General features: G+C 38.3%; 1 protein-coding gene across 1 annotated transcript in view; it reads left to right on the top strand.

Annotated features, from left to right (window-relative positions):
• The first annotated feature begins 441 nt into the window (after positions 1-441).
• ADGRA1 (adhesion G protein-coupled receptor A1) overlaps positions 442-20,555 on the top strand; it is a 251,979-nt gene continuing 231,865 nt past the window's right edge. The window contains exon 1 of the mRNA XM_079312915.1: positions 442-782. Within this exon, the coding sequence (XP_079169041.1) occupies positions 562-782 (221 nt within the window). The 5' untranslated portion in view covers positions 442-561. The remainder of the gene's footprint in view (positions 783-20,555) is intronic.

Genomic DNA, 20,555 nt, shown 5'->3' with positions numbered 1-20,555 from the left:
GAGAGCGCCGGGCAGAGAGCGCGGGGAGCGGAGAGAGCGCAGGTAGGGCAGGTAGGGCAGGGAGCGGAGAGAGCGCAGGTAGGGCAGGTAGGGCAGGGAGCAGAAGTAGTGCAGGGAGCGGAGAGAGCGCAGGTAACCGCAGATAGTGCAGGGAGCGGAGAGAGTGCAGGTAGCCGCAGATAGTGTAGGGAGCGCAGGGAGCAGAGGGAGCGCAGAGAGCGCAGGTAGCGCAGGGAGCAGCGCTCCGGGGTGCGGCTGCCGGAGCCGGGGGGCGCTCCCGGTGAGCGGCGGAGGGAAGGAGGGAGGGAAGGAGGGAGGGGGGCCCCGCCGAGCGCCGCGGGGTCCGCCCAGCGCCGCGGCTGCACGGGCTGCGGCAGGAAAGGAGCGGCGGCTCCTCGGAGAAGGGAGGAGGAGGAAGGGAAGGGGGGGTCCCTCGGAGCGGAGCCGGCCGCAGCGAGAGGCGGGGCGGGGTGGGAGGCGTGGAGGGGCCCGCGGAGCGGCGCGGACGGACGCGTGCCATGCGCGGCGCGGCAGCCGGCGGCTCCCGCTCGCTGGCTCAGCATGCGCGGGCTGTGCCCCCGCCTCTGCCTGCTGGCCGCCGCGCTGGGGCTCTGCGGGGGCAGCAGGAACTGCCCCGACCTCATCGTGGACCGCTGCCTCTGCGCCGCCGAGCGCGCCAAGGGGCCCGGCCGCCCGGCCCTCCGCATCAAAGTGGTGTGCACCGGCGGAGACTTGGTGGAAACTTTGCAGCCCGCCGTGCTGCCCAACCGCACCGTGTCCCTGTGAGTGAGTACGGGCGGGCAGCGCGCACCTGGCGCGGGCAGGGGCTGCGAGGGGCGCGGGGACGCGCGGGGCTCCGGGACCCCGGCTCCGCAGCCCTGGCCCTGCTTCTGAAAAGTCTGGGAGACTTTGGGGGTGCTTTTCTTCTCGCTTTTCGCTTTTTTTTTTTGTGCTCCGTTGGGAAGCTCCTGCTGGCGATCTGGGCTTTCCCCGGTATGTCGCACGCTGCCGCGGGAGGCGGTTTGGGAAGTGTCAGTGGCAGCGGGGCTGATGGAGCTCCCTGGTCCGCACCTCCGCCCGCAGCGGGACGGGCTCGCACCGTCCGGGCAGTAAATGAATGGTATCGCTAATGCTGAGCTGCCTCCTGGACTGCTGTGTCATTAACTGGTTTTCCCTTTCTCTCTCGCCTTCTCTAAATAAAGTTTGGAATTTGATGTCTCCCTTTTTAAGATGAGTACAACCGTATGAAACTCCTAAATCTCCAGTATCAGAGTTGTCTGGTAATTTAAAATGACTCGGGGTACGTTGGGTTTTTTGGCTCGTTTTTTTTTAAGCTAGGAATCAGCTTATGATACTTTGTTGCCTGTTGCATATGGCTAAACTTGAATAAACAGTATGTTGTTGTAAGGTAGTACAACTCTCCTCAAGTACAGCTGGAAGTAATGTCCCTGTAATGCACCCAAGCAGTAATAGCTCTGTGACATTTACCCTTTGGATCATACACACATCAACAGATCCTTTACAGTTGAATTTAGTTCTGTTGACAATTCCTGCTATGAACATCTCCACTGTTCAGCACATTTTCTTTTAGTCAACACGTTCAGGAGGCAACTGGGTAAAGATAGTAATTTATAACATCTGGGGAGCTTGGGCTTGTAAATGTACAGATGTGCTGTGTATGCTCCAGTTCAGTTTTTGCTATAACTGTTGAGTGACTTAATGCTGATTATCTGTATGCTGATAATTTATTTAGGAAACTTCTGCTTCTATACAAGAGACAAGAATTGCGCTTCCTCCTAAATTTTAATAGGCTAGTTTAGAGTATTGCATTACTTACCAACATAAGTTTTAACCTCAGTGATAAATCCAGTGCTGCTTCTGTGGTTTGTGTAACTGGCTGTATAGTCAGAGGTGGTACTCACCAGAATTAGAAAATGTCAACGTCTTGGGGACACAGGAACTATTTTTTCCTTTTGGTTAAAGAGCTGTAGAAACTCTCACACTCAGCATGTCTGCAAAGGTTTTTCCTCTTAAATGTTGTTTTGCAGGGTCTTATTTAGGTTTTTTAAGAAACTTTTGCTGAGGTAAGTACCAGTCAATGAATCCAGCTGACCATGAGATCAACAGAAGTCTGTGCTCACTGCAGTGAAAAGAAACTGAATTGGAAACAGAAGTGAGAAAAAATGAACAGGCAAGGTGGTGTGTTTGAAGTGGTGGGTGGGAGGATTTTCTTGCTTATACATATGATTTAAGGCACCAGTAGCAAACTTGATCCTATCACCCTAAACATATTCATTTCAGGTAACTCTTGCTCAAAACTCATTAGAGTTTTTTGCTAGTTTTTTTAAACTTAATTGTTGATACCTCTTGACCTGAGAGCTAATCAGTTGGCCCTAGTTGATATAAAAGATACAGTTTTTTGGGGATTTTTTGCATTTCACATGGACAAGTATAGTAAGTACCATGTATCACATAAACTTATCCCTTTTCCTCTTACAGTCTCTCTTCTCATTTTTGAAAAGGGTTTATTCCTTTTGTTTTTCTTTCCCAGAAGTAAGTTTAAGGCTAAATATTGAAGGTAAAAAGGAAAAAAAATTAAAATCTGCGTTAGTAGTTTTCAGTAGCTGGAACATACAGTGACAATTTGGTTGAATGCCAAAGGTTTTCCAGGTGAAACTGGTTTTTATGAATGAAGTTACACTTGTGAGATTTGGCCAGCTGTAGAAAATAATGATAATGAGCTCAAGTATTATCACTCTTACATTTGTTTTTGTAGCTGCATTGGAGGTGCAGGCAAAAGAGAATATTCTGGTAGATGCTGCCTGCTTCCATTCAGTTTTATGGGCCCACAGAGAGAAAGAGAGCTTTAACATATGGAACATAACCTTTTGGATTGCTTTAATAATTAAGAAATATAGAGGTGAATAAAAGAGTATATGTTCAGATGCAATATCTCTGTAATGAAACAATGTAATAAACATTTTGGGGGGTTTGGGGCAGATTATTCATTATAGGGATGGTGTTTCCCTAGTGCTATGATCTTTTGGAAGGCAAGATTGGAGCCAAACTCTGGTAACTGCTCTGCAGAGATGGAAGAGAATTGCCTCTGCTTTATCTCTTAAGCCATTAAGAGGAAGCTGTAGATGTCTAACATCTCATTTACATGCTCAGTAATGTTACTTATCAGCAAATTTAAAGATTATGATTTGGTAGCTTAATTGAAGTTTGAGTTTGGTAGATTAGGTTCTTTCACCTGAATGACTGTGGGCCTTGTCTATAGTTTAGGCTCTGTGGTATATATGGACTGAGCTATTGTTACTAGAAATCCTGATAAAGTCACACAGTGACTGCAAACTAGAGTGAAATCACTGAAAAAATGCTTATTCTTGACATGTTTTGACCAATTATTTCCAGCTTATGAGGTGGGGAAGTCTGCAGAATTTCTTTGAAATCATTTGAACACTAGAGCTATTCAGTACTGTCTGAATGCTCCTGATGATAAAATATCCTGATGATATTTAGAAATAAAATCAAAATATAAACTGATAAAGCACCTATTCTCTCCTCTTTTTTTTATATTAAAACCCAAAACAAACAAAACCCCACCTTGTTCTGGACTCTGTTTCTCTGTCTTTAGTATTTTGCTGCTTTGGAAACAGGATTCATGTGCCTGATGGGGATCAAAAGAAAAAACTTAGCTGTAGCTACACAAAGTATTGCATGTATCTTGTTAAAAGGGATTTTTGTCCTTATGGATTTGCAACATCTCTTGTATTTAAGGATGGGGTGGAGAAAGGGAATTACCTTTTTTTGTTTGTTTTTTTTTTTTTTTTTCCCATGAAGAATAGAGCTGTTGAATCACTAATTTATGGGATCTGCTCTCAGCATTTCACTGTCTTTAGGCATTGAAGTGTAGAGCCAACAAGGAAGAGTCATATCACTTCAGGATAATGTAGTTTTCTCGTTTTAGGCTCTGTGGTTGAATACATGGGAATTCTTGTATGAAACCAGTATTTTACTTTTTTGTTTTTCATCAGTGTGATTAGGTTGTTAAAATGTAAATCTAGGGAATAAAACTGTTTGCAATCTTCTATGTTGACAGAAAAATTAGTCATAAACTTTTTGATTGAGTTGCTAAAATTTGGGCTGTGTGGAGAAGTTGTTTTACTGCTTTTTACAATGTGAAACTTCTACAGTTAGAAATTTCAGGAATTAGCAGATTGAATTATCTACTGGACAGTTTATTGGAAGGCTACTTACATTTTTCTTTTATGTCAAACTTTATACTTTTAATCTTGTAAGTTCTCAGTTCAATATGTGTCTTGATGTCACTGGGCAGAATATACCTTGAAGTTATAAATGCTATTAGTTTCTGATAGTGGCATCACTTTTTTTTCCCCTATGTCAATTCAAAAGAAAGTCTAAGATGTCTCTGATGATTGATATTTTTACAAATTTTACCTGCAGATACACCTATTGAAAGGTGTAATTTTAAGCTGTCATAATAGAAATGAAGAAAATTTATGATAGTGTATAGCTTATATAAATTCTTTGTCATAGAAGATTCTTCAACTTTTTATGTCTAAGACTTTCTTCTGACTTTGAATTGGAGATTGTCTCAAATTCTCAATTTCAGAGTAAGGCTACATGACTCCAATGGTAATCCATAGCCATAATACCTATGGAAGGTATTAATCTTCAAAGCACTTCACAAACATTAAATAGTCTTCTGAAAGCAGCATTGCTCCACTTTTCTCTGTCCCTAAATTACTTTTATGTCACATTCATTTATATCATGTCCACTGGAATTTCTTCAGAGTTATTATATTACTGTGCTTTTTTCATGTCTGGTCTGGTCCTTTACATGCCTGCATTCAGTTTAGGATATATCAATATGGTTTATTTAATATAAGCATCTTGTTTTAAAAATAGATCACAAAAATGTTATGTGCCAAAGAGTTCAGCGTTTAAGCTAGCCAAAGCAAAGAGTTGAAGAAAGACTGAGCAAAAAAAATGTTATTCAGTAGTTTTATTTCCGTGTCTTAAAACTCACATATTCTTCTTTATTGATTTGAGACTTAACATGGACCTAGCATTGGTAATTTGTAAATAGAGCATTATTAAAGAAGGTAGGGTGATTCTCTTTACAAAGGTTTTTACAAACTTTTTTACCTTGGTTACCTTTCTGTGTTCACTCAAAGTGTCAGGAAAAAAAGAGTAAGAAACAGGTTTCCTGCTCCATTATTTATATGTGTATACATATTTATACATGCTTTCTCTGAAACTCTTAAATAAAGAAAAAGAAAAAAAAAAAAACTGGTTTGTGGAAGAATCTCCTAATAGGGAAGCCTACATAAAATACACCAAAGACTTGGAAGGACTGGGACAGATGGCTGGGGAGAACAAAGTATAGAGAAGATAAAGGTTCTAGTGATGAAAAGTCTTCAAATGTTACTCAAATATAAGTCTGATCTTCCTTGATAATGCATGTTATGTATTCATTTAGTGTGACCACAACATTTTTTGTGTTTGATTTTTTCTGACAAGGATATATCTGCACCTGAAAAGAACTAGTAGTGTGACCACTTCCAAATGATGACTTTTTTGGATGAAACGAATGCATTGGCATTATTGGAAATTGTAACCCAAGAGGAGTGTGAAAAAGATTCTGCTATGGAAAGTAGAACTCTCATAGCAAAGAATGCTTAAAATACAATAAATGCTAGTTTAAGAGTTACCATATACCATAACTTTTTAAAGGTATAGGAGTCACCCTGAAGTTTCTTTCTCTATTATTATTAAACTGTAAAGACCATGAGTTAAAACAGTGCCATATATTGTCCTGGTGCTTTTACATCCTCAAGTGTAACTTTTTTTGAGGAAAGCAGTTTGTGTAAGAGAGTGGGATAAGAATATCTGGAAACAGATACAATTATTTCACAGTGTCAAACAGTTCATTAATTTGGTAACTTATTGTAGAAATCAAGTCCTATTTTCATTGCATAGTAGGAAATTTGCAGTATTGTGATCTTTCACTTTGTTTCATTCCAGAGGTAAAAATAAACTGGTGAGGATAGCCAGGGGAGAGTGATGCATGAGAGGAGTTTTATCACAGAAGTCTGTGTGATCTGGTACCTATTGAGAAGCCCTAAATGAAGCTGGGTGTATGATACAGTGTAATTTGTCAGTTGTCTGGCTACTGATCTTGTTTGCCTTAAACAAGAGGAGATTTAGTATATCTTGTTGGCTCTCTTGTAATTTTTTTTTTTGGTGTGTTGGTCTAATATTCATAAAATCTTTAAATTTTATCACTCTAAAAGTATGTGCAACAGAAATTAGTTTCTGAAGTGTACGTATTTGCATCTCTTGCAGTGAGTTGGTTCCAAGGAGAAGGTGATTTATGTATATGGGATCTGCATTTATATGAAGCTGCATGAGTTGCTGGCCCTTGGGACCAAAGTACTATCATCCCTTAAAATGGATTGTTCTTAAAAGATTTGAAAATGTGATGTCTTTTTTTTTTTTTTTTTAAGGCCTTCTGGAACATTTCTCAAAATACATTTTTCTTTCCTTGTCCCCTTCTAATATCCTAACAGTATAATAAAATATGAAGTGAGGTGAAAAGTAGGGAGTGGTGCAGTGGTTAGGAGAGAGGTGAAGGGGGAAAGCCCAGAAAGAAGGGGTCCAAACAGTGTTATTAGAAGGAAACTCAAAAGATTTAATATTTTATATATGTAGTCCTTTTTCTGCATCCTCAGTGTTTTAAAATCACAAATATTTAAACGTTAGATGCTTTACAACAACAGAATCACATTAACCCCTGTGATACTAGAAGCCCATTTATTACTTTGCTCTTAAAACAGATCCAGAAACTTTCTGGGCAGAAATAGCCAAAGAAAAGCTGTGTTTTTTGTGCAAAGTTTCTCCCTGTTTGAGACCCTCTGTCATCACAGATTTTGCCACTGTGGGATTCAGCCATGTTCCAGCTTATCCATCCCTACTTTCCTCACTGATGTCTTTTGCCTTGGTTTTGTAATACAGAGCTGGCATAAATCTGAAAATTAAAAGACAGAATCAAGGCAGAACTTCTGCTCTGGCAGCCAGTAGGAAACACACATTTGTGTATCTGCACCTTACACCCTTTGTTCATGCACATCTGAGAGCCAAGGCTTTTGCCAGCTTGGTTTTCACTACTCAATAATATTGATGCATGTTTTCAAGAATTGCTATTTATGCCATTTGACTTAGATTTTTTGTGGAAAAATAGCCTATTGATTTTAACTTCCACCCTTTCTGTGTTTCAATGGGATATCCACAGTAATATTTTTCTAGCAATAAAAGCATACAAACCATGAAAAGGTTGGGTATGTACTTATCCAGTCAACTGTGATTATTTTCTGTCAGTTACAAGTTTGCTGTCTAGTTCTAGACTTGTCAAATGTAATTTGGCTAAAACCTCTGTATTATCTATAATATTAACATTTTTTGTCTACGTTAGCAATTATGTAATACAGGGAACACAGTTTAGGCTTTGTTCTTATTCTTGTGGCAACATGCCATTCTTCACCCTTCTCTTAAAATCAGTTCCAACTCTTCATGCCTGGGACTGATTTGAGACTATTCTGAAGGTTAGTCTTGAAAGCTCTGCCTTTGCAATTTCTGTTACAGTCTTGCAGAGTTGTTGACAGTTTCCTTTCTGTACTTTGTTGGATATCATCTTATCTGAACAGCAGTTTGTCAAATGCATAAATAGTTCTGCCAATAACACAAGCACACAGGGGTTTATGGGTGTTATGCTCACAGACCTGCAAGACTTTGCAAAAACCTGAGGTTGATTCTTAGATTATATAGAATCTGGATTTGCTGATAGCTGTGCATAAGTAAGCAAATTCTATTAAACTTGCATTTTAAGCTTGCCTTTGCTGAGTGGCTATTCCTCAAAACCCATGAGGAGAGAAGGACACTGGCCTGTGTTTTCAGCATTTCTACTGTAGGCTTGCTGCAACACACAATGAGCTCTAATGGATTTTCTATGTTATTAAGGTATCATTATGGATTTCAAGTAACCTGGTAAGCCAAGGTCTCTAAATTATGAACATTTATGATTCTCCTTGTTTATTGAAGAATTAATAGCAATCAGGATGATGTCTCTTCATAAAACCTTTCTCTTTATGTTATGAGATTGCTTGTCCCAGAGAACTCATGTTTTATAATCAAAAGTATTAATTGCAAGGGTAAAGGTTTTATGTGTACTGTGACTTGAGAAAAGAACAAACTGCATTGTAGAGTAGAAAATAAAGTTCAAACTAATAGTAACAAAATCAACCCTGGAAAATGTGAAGAAAAACATATTTGGAAGCATTGAACATAACATTATTGTATTTTGTAGATTCCTGGCAACATTTATTTTTATATTTGCATTAGAAATTAATGTGCATGGTACCAGTTTCTTTGAGAGGGCAGGGGTAGAAGGAGATAATAATCTATTTGTGAGCAACTTTATTACCAGATTAGATTTTATAGAATTTTTACAGAAAGTATACTGAAATGTTAGGGAAGATTTCTCCAATGGAATGGGCTGGCACAATCGGGCACAACAGGAAATGTACAAGCATTTAAGAGAGAAGGAGAAGCAAAACACAAATAGTATCAATTTTGAGGTACAAAATTGCCAGCACTCCTAAGTCCTGTGAATTCCCAACTCATGAATTTTTATACATTAACATGTTTCCTATCTGGGGAACTTTTCACTATTGAGAAAAATGCTTAGTTCTTTATCTTCCTTGGACCATCCCCTTTACTTTGTCTCATCTGTCACATCAGAATATTTCAATTCTACACTTTCCTTTTTAACTCTTATTATTGTTGATACTTCTACCTGTTTTTTCTTCTCATATGCATCTTGGTTTTGTTTACTGATTGCAGACTGCCAGTGCATTTCTGAAGAGCAAAGAGCCCATCTCCCTCCTCATCAGCTCTGCCCTTGCTCCTCTGCTCCACTTTGTGCCAGCCTCTGCAATTTCACTGCTGTGTGCTGCAGGCTCTGCTTTCAGCTCAGTCTCCACCACCTCTATAGTCTTGCATGACTTCCCAGTTTCTTTAGCTTTTCTGAAACCCTCTATTACATCTTCCCTCATCACCTTTGATCCTTGACTCATTTTGCACTTCTCTTCTGAGCTGGCTGAGTGGAACTGAAATAAGCAAGGACATGGGTCCTTAGAGAGATCTGAATTAAGTCCTGGAGTTCAGCCCTGCCTGGAATTGGGGCCAGGCAGATGGAGTTGATCCTATTACACAACTTACAAACGAGAAAAATCTTTTGAATCTCTAACTCTCCCTCCTTTGAGCTTATCATTAAAACTGCAGCTAGTGGAGGAGAGAGGTCTGAATGTGGTTGTGTCAAGCAGTGATTTTATATTGACCCTCCAGACATGCCACTGATGATCAGAGGGAGCAGCCACAATGATCAAAGTTGTTTTCCATCCTCAGCATTGTGTATTGTTTAGAAGGGAAAAGCCTAATTTCCACTTTTCTCTACGCTTTTGTGGCAACATTAAAACAGTTTTGCAATTGCCCATGAAAAACTCTGAAATGTGTGGAACACAAATAATTATAGTGGTAAAGATGAAACCTTAATGTTTGCTGTTGCTCTCCATGCAGTTCTTGAGCCATAAAACTCAAGTTTACATTAGCAAATCTAAACTTAAGGGGCTGTATCAATTTCTTCTGTGACACAGCTGGTATTATTCACATAATTACCATAAATCTTTATCTTAAATTAGATCAGGTTAATGAACTGTTTTTAGCTATGGCTGAGAAATATGGATCTTTCTCAACTGAGGTAACAGTTGACAAGTACATGCTAATTTTGGAAAAGACACATTTTTTTATCCATACTACACAGGGCGTGCAGGAAAGGAAGAAGTCAAAATGTCTAAATGGGAACCTGCTCTCCACTGGAGAAAACAATGTGTTAATCTCTCAGTAATCGATGTCATCATTATAAAGCTTTTTTATTGGGAAGGCATTCATGAATTCTGTTGTACCAACATTTTCATTCTTAGAGCTTTGTTTTACTGGAGTCTCTGATGCAGTCACACAGCATCTCACCTATTGCAAGCCTGGTAAAGGGAGAATAGCAAATTTGGTCACATTATGCTTTAAGTAACTGTTTAAAGTACAATATTACAACTTTTCAAGGAATTTGGATTATGTCAGTCTCTGGGAGTTACACCACTGGGTATTCTGGTAGCTGTTAAACTGCTGGGGTGTGTGAGAATAATATCTGTGGTTTGTTTCTTTATCCCTCCAGGTTTGGTAAACAATAGCCTGGGCTGTATCATGTAGGGGTCTTGTGGAGGGAAGTTCAACACTTCTTTCCTCTAATGTTAAGAGATGGTAAGAATATTAATCTGTCCAGTGGGAGCAGTAGGACATCAGTTGTGGTTTTAGGGGTTCTTTTTCTGTGAATCCCACTTTATTTCCCCCTGTCTTTCCCCCAGTGCTGGTAGGGTCACATAGAGGTTTTATGGTTGAAGGAGCTGTTTTTTGTGGACCCCAAGTATGGGAGGAAGAGCAGAAAAGAACAATTATTTGGGATAGGAACATCAGACAGTGGCTTGATGTCAATTGTAGATGTTTGGTACTTATTGTGATGGCTTAATATGTACAAAATGAATGCCATCTGTTGTTCTTGTTAAATTCAAAGTTACCTGGCATATTCATATACTTGGTAGTCCTTATGGAGCTCTAGCAGATATTCTGGTTCTGATCTTTCTTTTCCTGTTTAAAATGAAATTTTAATGAAATTTGCAGAAAAAGAGAAAGTACATTTCCTTACACTTTTCTTTGTCTTTCCCTGCTATCATAAAAGGATGAAAAAGGAATTTCATATGACTTAAAATATGGGGGAAAAACATATTAATGATTATTTATTTTTGTATTACTCATAATTCTCTCCCTTTTCTGCACAATTAAAAGTTATAAATAAAAATAAAGAGTCAGCAATATAGATTGATGGAGCAAAAAAATAACTCTGAGCTAAATAAATGTAATAAATTATAATGTTCTGCATTTAGAGTAAATGAAGTTACTGCTGTAAAGTACTTCATGATTATTGATTATCATTATAAATCTGCTTCTAATAAAGTGTTATTTTAAAAATAATTCTAATTAATTCATTTGTGCCTATATTTGATAACAAGTCCATTAGTGAATTGATGCATGAGATGACCTTCATAACAACTTTACACAGTTGAACAGTAACTTGCTGACTAGGACAATATCTCTTTTTAAAATAAATAATACAGCAGTTTCATGGGAAAATACCCTCCATATATTTTAATCTATTTATAAGAAGACTAAGGGAGTTTGTTGCTTGACTCTGTGTAATTAAATGCTGTTCGAGTTTTTGTTTTCTGTAGTTACCTTTGAAGAACTCGGGTCAACTATTTTGGTGGTGTTATTGGGACTACTTTACAAATGGAATATTTGATTACTAAGTTATTTGGTAATGAAGGGGATTAGATGCCAAGCTTCAGTTTGGAAAAGATTAGAGTAAATAATTTTTCAATGCTAGCTTTCCAAAGTACTTCTTTAGCTGAAGCAGAGTGATTGTTTTAAACAAATAAAATCCCTCAAGTAATCATTTATTTAATAGCACGTAAGTCAAGTTGGTTTGGTTTTTTTTTTCCTCTGAAAGTTTTTGTCAAAAGGGTGGTACTGAATTACATGTTGAGCCAGTCATTCCATATGATCAGTTAGTCTATTTGCCTTTTTGGTTGGCTGCTGTTTTCTTTTTGAAATGGGAAGAGTTAATAAAGCTTTGGAATAAACTTTAGTGGGAATAACTGTGGCAGCTGGGTTTCCTGGCTGTTTTTACTTGATGTTTTCTTTTTGTGTGAATTGTCAGTTAATGATACTGTTCTGGAATAAGTGAATATCTGATAAGTGAACTTTTAAAAAGTTTATGGTTGCACAGCTTTTCATTTTCTGCAGTCTGGATCATTAATAAAAATACATGTGGCTGTCCTGGAGCAGGCTGAAGAGCCATGGAATATCCCAGTATCTTGTCTCCAGACTAAACATTCTTAAAGCAGGTGCCTAGAGTAGAGCAACATTGTGAAATTTTCCACAAGGATCTTGTCTGCATCACAGCTCTGAGTTGTAGTTCTTGTGCATTTGATTTACCAAAATGGATTGGTTTTCCACAGCCTGATCCAGCCCCCTGCAGATCCCATGGCAGTTTCCTGTATTTGGAGCATCACTGGCAAAGAGTATCACAGCTCAGCTGCTGCTGGCAAGGGACCATCCTGCTTTTGCTTATTTCTGAATTCCAGTTTGCCTCAGTCAGAGCTGGTGTGGTTCTCAAAGCTGGGAGAATGGACCAGGTTTGGTCTTCAGCAGGGGACTCTGTATTCTCAGTAAGCTGAGATGAAATGTCAGGAATTAAAGTTAATTTATTCTACTAATAGTATGCTTTCTTCTGTTTTCTACACTGTGAAGAGAGAACAGTGATAAAACTTCTTTTCATAACAAAATCATTAATTCTAACTCAATCCATGGGAAAATGCCTTGGTCTTCTAGGAAAAATAAAAGAAGCTCTGTCCCTGCTTTTAACATTTTGGATTAATGAAAAATGAATAAAAGTTCAAAGTCAGTTTTCTCATTGGTTGGCCTAGTTTCCTTGTGTCAGATTGATAGATTTTCCTGTTTGCCTCTGTATTCCTGAACAATAAGAGCATCTTCAATTTTCCTTGTGTTTTGAGGCCAGTTTTTGTGCTTTGTTTAGTTGTTGGCACTGCAGAAAGCAGAGAGGTAAATGGTCTGACCAAGAAAAAAACCTGCTCAATTGCAATAACAGCATGCCAGTGAAAAAAGGTTTTGGAGCAGGTAAATGGCTTCAGAAGATATAGAGTGCTGGTCATGGGTCCTTTTTAATTTCATTTTTCAGCTTTTAAAAATAAGTTTCATTACTTATTGAGGCTGGCACTGTATTTGTTCAGAAAGACTGCAGCATGACTCTGCTGATTGATAACACTGAGTTACACTTCACTTTTGTCTTTTACTGTATTATATTGCTATGGTATGCTGAAAGAAGTTGAGTAGGTTTTGTTACTTACTGGTTATAACACTATTTATCTGAGACTGGGAGAAAATGAATAAAACTAGAAGTGGAAAAATTCTGATTTTCAGCTTGAATTTTTTGACTAAATAAAGAGAAATAGAGATAAAAACATTGATAATTTTATTTTTTACAGGGTTGTACTTCTTAGCCAGTCTACTAGTCTCTGTAATGCTCCCTTCTTGGTATAGTCTCTCCCCATTATTTCTGTGGGACATGCATGAGCTGATCACCTTAACATCTGGCCACAAAACCAGTGATTCATCCCTGTTTCTGAGATTTTAGCTTTTATTTTTTACTTTGTTCTGCACCATTTTCCTGATTTTGTGCTGCACTGCTGGCTGTTTGTCCTGGGTGTGATTTTCTGGGGAGAGGATGTTTCAGTTTTGTTTTTATTGGTAAATGATGGGAGTCACCTTCCAGTAACTGAGCAGTAGGGGATTCCTCTCCTTGAGCCTTCAGCAGGAAAGACTTTGTCATTTTTGACTTTCAGGGTTCTTGTTTGCCAGATTAACCCTGAAAGAGGAGATGTGTAGGGACAGACTTAGCACCTGCTTACACCCCATCAACTGGGGTACATTTTCTGTGAATCTAAGTGATCAGGAAGAAAAGTCCCATTAAGTCCAATTAAATTCAGCATTGGTAAGTGCTAAATGAAGAGGGGTGTTTGGAACATTTCAACTTTGCTTACACACTGATTGGCTGTGAATGAGGCACTTGCTGTCTGCAGGAGTGATGCTCTGGAGGCAAGATACACCCTGTGGAAAGGAAAACTCAGAGTAGTCAACATGCATGACAGAATAAAGCATCTTGTTCCTGCTGTGTAAACCCACAGTGGTGCACCTGCATCTTGGACACTGATTATGGCACAGCTGTCCTGATAACAGGACAAACAAAGGTATAGAAATATGCAGAGTTGTGGGAAAGCTGAATAGCTGAGGGGCTTTTATCCTGAAAACCTCTAAAGTGTGTTAAAAGTAAATAGGGAGCATTATTTACTGTTTTCCATATTACAGGCAACAAATTATTGAAGCTCCATAAGAAATTAAAAGTAGGGTAGCTGCAGAGCTTCTTACTGTGGTTTTTGCATTCACATATCTTCCCTTGACCTCTGTCAGAGGCAGGACTGAGTTACAAACCTGAGCTGCTCCTGATGACTTGTTGCTGTGTTTATGTGAGATCCAGGTGGAGCACACAAAGGTCTCAGATTACAGCCAGGTGAAATTATTACAGCCTGGGGGAGCTCTGTAGAGTAACACAGATCATTGGTGAGCTAGACACAATTGATCAGCTTTCATTTTTACATGGCCAAGAATGTTGTCATATATCCAGAACAAAGAAAATAGTTTGCTGTTGCATGTTCCAGAAAGCAGTTCCAAAATTGTGTCACTGAAAAGCAGTTAATTATAATGGTGCATAATCAGTTAAACATCTGTTCCTGGAGTGATATTACTAAAAGTGCAGTGATAATATCATCTTGGATCCAAAAGTGAGGAATAAAAAGCAGAATTAAGGAGTGTTACTTTTGCTTGCAGCTACCAAGAAAAAGATGAGCAGAAAGCAGTGTTACATTTTAGTTTCAAGCATGATTTAAGAACTACAGAATCTGTGCTGTATCCTTCAATGTGTTCTCATAAATCTGTTTTACTTGTTTGAGGTTAGGAGGTTGTTTGATCATGTCCCAGAAAAAAAAAGATGCATGATGTCAAAGATACTTTATTTTGGGAAATAATAAGATAGAGTTATTTAGAACTCCTAAACAAATGAATTCAGAATAGGAATGCCAGTGAAAATCTAAGTGAGAGTAATTAACCTTTGGAAGACATAGAAACTGTAATGGAAACTTTTTACCTTTTTAAATTAAGACTGAATATTGTAAAACTTCAACAAGTCAGGGGCTTGACACATTTATTACTTGGAGGGATTCTTAGCTTTGTGATCACATTGTCTCTTCTGGGCATTAAAATAAATGACCTGGTGAAAATCTGCTTCTAGTATGTGTTCACAAGTACTTATATGAATACTACCAAACCCATGGTTTCAGTGGTTTTGGGTATGGACATAGAAATACCAGGACAATCTATGCAGTTTCTTTCTGTGTGATGGAAGCTGCCAGTCTAGTGTAGCACTGGTAAACATGTGACTCATTGTTTTTAATGCAGAAGTAGAATCCTGCTAGTATCAAAATAGAGTTGTTGACTGTACAGTAGTACACTGTGTATTTGGAAGTACTCAACACTGGACAGTGTCCAAGTGTCTTTTGGCTTGACACTGGCAAACATGTTCACCAGGTGTACTTCATCTGTGAATAGTTCTGCTTTGAATTCTGCCAAATGCTCTGGCTCTAATTTAACTCTTGAGACGTCAAACCCCGTGATTTTAATGGTATTTGCTTATTATTTGCTGGTGCATAACTAATTCAGTTTCTTCTTCAAATGTAATCCTTGCCACTTTACCTAAAACATACTGACCACAAAAAAGATATTAGCATAAGAAGTTGCAGTTTAAGATAATCACTCTCTACAATCTTCTATAAAGTATTTCTGCTTTCCCTGTCTGTTGCTGCCATTAATTTTTTTTCATTGAGTGGTGGGTGTTGGTAAAGGAGATGCTACTAAAACCCAGTATAGCTCTAAGTCAGTGTATAGCAGCTTTATTGCAGAGATGAAAGTCACAAAGAGCTTTGTGATTTGAATGTTACCATCCTTTGATCTTTAACTCACTCGTTAAGTTTAATGTTTCAGTAGCTACTGTTTTGAAGGTCTTCTTCTGTACCTTGTATTTTAAATGTAAAAAAAAAAAAAAAGATATTTCTGTAATTTGGCACACTTTCTTTCCTGTACTAGGAAATGTGACCTTTTAGCCGTATTAAAAAGATTTCCTCTTAGACTTTCTTAGTACTTTAAAAATAATTTATACAACAATGAAAGTAGTATGTTATGGTTTTAAACACAGGCTGAACAAGTTAGATGTCTGGATTTTTCATATCACTTTCAATCAAGCTTGCAGCTAGTTGGAGAATCTACATCACATCATGTGTGTGCAAAATTAATGTATTTTATGTGCTGAAATGGCAACTGTTCAAAAGAACATAGAAATCATCCTGAAGATACATTGGTAAATTCCAGTAAACTCTCATGTAACCTAGGATTATTTCTGTATTATTGATGGATGATCTCTTGTGTAACAGGTATGAGTATATACATTATATTAGACCAAAATTCTAATGCCACAGGAGTAATCCAAGGTATTAGAGGAAAGGAGAAATCTTAATGCTGGCAGTTCTTTAACTGCAAATGCTTTCTAGACAATGAAATTACTGCTGTTTCAGTTTTTAAAGTGAAAATATAGGGAGGGGGTTCTGCTGTGTAAAACAGCCACTAATAATTCAGAATTAAACTGAGATATGATGCATATGCTGGAGGGAAAAAATATATTATTTAAAAATGAAAAAATAAAATCCCCACAAAACGTTTATAACACTTGAAGCCAACAAGCTTTTTTCTCCTCTGTAACTTAAAACTGGCTTTCTAAGACAATGTGCAAACCATTATAAAAGTATTCAAGAGCAAATTCCTTTGCCAGAATTCGGTAGCAGGATCTTGAAATGTTTTTATGGCATCGATACTGCAGGCATTTGAGAAAGCTGCTGTTCTCTTCCACTATTCAGAGCTCTTCACTTCATGTCTTGTCCCTCCAGATGCTCTCCTGATTCTCTGGTGTTGGTAAAAATCATTGCTGCCACCCATTTCTGCAAACAGGTACCATTTCCACAGGAAAAACTTTTAAAAGTCACATCAGTTTAATGGCACCATTAATGAGGTCTGTATGGAAAGGGCTTATGGTACATCATGCATGATCAAAGATTGCAAGACTTAGTTAATACAATATGTATTTACACAGCATTTTGATGGAGTATGTGTCCAAATGTTATTGTCAATAAATCTTGACAATAGCCAAGCTGAGAAAATACAAACTGACAATAGGAGCTGGCACATGAGTAGCAAAAGTTATACTTTGGGGATTTCTAATAAAATAAAAGGATATTGAATGACTTAAAACAAGCTTTTTCTGAATTTAATTCTTCCCAGGACACATCAATTGTATATTTAAGCACTTACATTATGAGCCTGGTGAGAGTGATAGTTGCAGTTTCTGGGATTTTTGTCAAGAACAGAGAGTGCAGAACATGTTCTGTGTTCTTTCAAGGTGACTAAGATCTTACTTTACTTTAATGAATATAGAATGGGGAAACTTGCTCATACCAGTCTGACAGAAATACATCAATAGTTCCTTTTGTGCAAGATGATAGCATGGTACTTGATTCATTTTAATCATGTTTGTGAGAGAGATAAATTCCCATTTTCTATAGTGAGAAGTCAGCTCTTTGTAATTGGTTCAGCATTTAAAGTCAAGATCCATTTTATAAAATAATATTTCTTGATTTGCTATTTTTAATTTTACTCAAAATACAGTTTTTAAGTTTACCATAAGAAATGTATAGTCTGTGGCAGAAATGCAATATTACAGTATTTGCTTTCTGGTTTGAGTACTCTACACAATGTGCACATTGGCTTAATTTTAGCATTTACCAAAATCTGTAGCCTTGTCTAGAGCTAAATTTATACTTTTATCTTTAGTATTTTTTGTTCAGAAAATGTAGTTAAAAGCAAGTGAAAATTTTGTTTTGTTTATGATATGAATGATACATGTTGTATTTTGATAGTTCTGTCCTTTTTGGTTCTGTTATGACACTTGTTGATGGTGTTCATAAATGACATTCAATGTTTAGGAACAGTTAAAAATCCTCACAAAACAAAGCACCTTAGGGAGTCAGACTATTGGTCCTCCAGACAAATATTGCTCTGAATTCTGTCATTTAAAAAATATAAATTTAGGTTGTAGGATTATTATTTTTGATAGGAAAAAAAAGAAAAATTAGAGGGAGCAGTGGTGATGCCCAGCTTGTAGGAAAGCAGTGCCTGCTAAATATTGAACAGATTCAGATGTCCATTGTCAATACAGTAGAACAACATCCTTTAGGTAAATACTGGATACTTCTTTAGTTGTCAGGGGTGGGGCTTAATGATAATCTGTGCTTCCTTTCAGCCTTACTGCATTTCCACATGCACCTGTCCTGTCATTGCCATCTCCTCCCATTACAGGGATACAAAGAGGAGTGATTGTGCTGGGTTTCTTGCACATACTGTAATGGAAATACCAAAGAATTTCTTTTTATGTGTAAGAAGTCACAGAAAATGTCATAAAATGGCAGTAGCTCCTGATGATAAACAAAAGCATCCCTGCATTGCTTTTCCAGGCCTGACTGAATGACAGGACTGTGGGGCTTGTGGCAGAGGTGTGAGATGCTGGGGTTTGGGGAGGTCACTTGTCGTGGGTTTTCAATATTTCTAAGGCATTCCAGCCAAGTATGGAAGCTCAGTAATATGCAAGTAAATTAACTGAGCTCCTCCAGTGTTTATTGTCTGTGTTTTCATCTGACATCCCCTGGGATGAGGGTGATGGTGATCAGAATGGAGTATTTCTTTTTGTCCATCACAACAGAAAATAGAGAAGCTGCTGTGATGATGTGGGTGTGAAGGTACAGTGCCTTGTTCTGCCTGCAGATCTTGCCTGGGGTGAAGCTGGCTGTTCCCCTGGGATTTCCAGCCAGCAGGAGGGCAGATAGTGGGCAGGTTTTAAAGGGCATTTGTTCAGAGCTCCAGCACAGCCAGTGCTGTGGGAAGGAGCAGGTGATGAGTGACTGTCCATCCCAGAGAGGTTTCTGGGGCATTAAATGCTGCTGTAGAACTCCTTTTTACATACTTTGGGGCATGGGAATGTGTGTTTGAATATAATTTCAGACTAGCTTTAGTCTGGTCTTGCAGACTGAGTGCTCCTCTCCTTCTGAAAGGGTTTCTGGAGCAGAACTTGAACTTGATTTCACCACAGGAAATCCCCTCAGTGTGCTTGGAGGCAGCATTGTGCCACAAGACAAAGCACAGAGGGGGAATGGACAGGATTCCATTCAGAGCACACTCATGTCCTGAGCTCAGTGAGACTCCAGTGGGGACACTGTGATGGCCACCAAAAGACCAGAAATGATGGGGGAGATTTTGATGCAAATGAAACACAATGAATTTTCCAAAAACCAATTGTCAAACAGCAAAAAAAAAAATACTTCCATCAAATTCTCCCTTTAACTGTATGAAAGCAATGACATGGGGAGATCTGGATTAACCCCTTCTTAATCCTGGTTTATCTTCCATAGTAGAAAGACCTTTGAGTTCTGCCTGGGAGCAAAGACACTAGGCACATCTTCAGAGCTCTGGCACCTCACAGCCCTGTTACACATCCTTGAAAATTACTTGACATCACCTGTGAAATATTCATTGAAAGTTTTGTTGAATATAATATGAATTTTTATGGCAACATATAGAGAGGCATTCAGAATTGTTTAAAAAATTCAGCTAAGTAATTTTTTGTTTGCTGGTATTATGGATAGTGCATTTTGAAGTCATTAAGGTATTTGAAAAGGGAGGAACAGGTTCTATTTTCAAATTGCTTTACTTTGTATCTTGCAATATTATTATTTCCTGTTACTTCAGCTGATGATCAGGACATAAATTAAAAAGCTGTGTGGATAAAAAGGAACAGCAAAACAAGAAACAGCTTCCTCACAGCTGTTATTTAAGACCCTTGAAAACTTCTGGCTTTGATTCTTAGGACAGATTCATTCACATTAGCTTGATTTACTACAGTGACTTTTAACACCACGTTGTGTCAGATACAATATACGTGGAGCATTTGAACTGAAAAATATAGATTAAAAATCTTTCTGTTAAAAAAAGAAACAATTGTGAGCAACATAATGTCATCAGATAATCCAAGTCTTGTACTATCCCAGAATTCAGGGCATTAGATTTGTCCTTGTTTGCTTAGGCCATGGGGACATGGGTCTCAGACTTGAGTTTCAAAAGTGAACAATTGCCTTTCAGCCAGCCCTGGGGGGCCCTGTTGAAGTAGGACCTTTACCTTTAAACTTTCTGAAGGGAGAAACTTCAAATAAATACGTTAATTTTTACATTGTCAAAGCTGCTTTCCATGCAAGGTTGCCTTAGCTTGGAAGAAGAACTGAGGTATTTGTTTCTTGAAAAATTATATTTCATAGAAGATGGTGGGAAAGGAATTTTTCCCCATGTTTTTTCCTTTTCTGCTGGAGTGGTTTTAGTTGCAACCTACCTAAATCTAGATGGATTTCTAGCTCTAGCTGGCACCAGCCACAGTAAGTCTGGCCTGTTGCCTTCCACAAGGTAAGCCTAAAAGTAAACCAGGCAGCCACAGGAGTGCTTAGTAATTGTGCCTTAGAAAATGTGTAACATGCTTAAGAAAATGACTTGTGCACTTTGCTCTTGTGAAGTTCTTACCCAGT

The sequence above is a fragment of the Erithacus rubecula genome (assembly GCF_903797595.1).
Source record: "Erithacus rubecula genome assembly, chromosome: 9".
Lineage (NCBI taxonomy): Eukaryota > Metazoa > Chordata > Aves > Passeriformes > Muscicapidae > Erithacus > Erithacus rubecula.
This window is presented reverse-complemented; position numbering and strand designations above follow the sequence as displayed.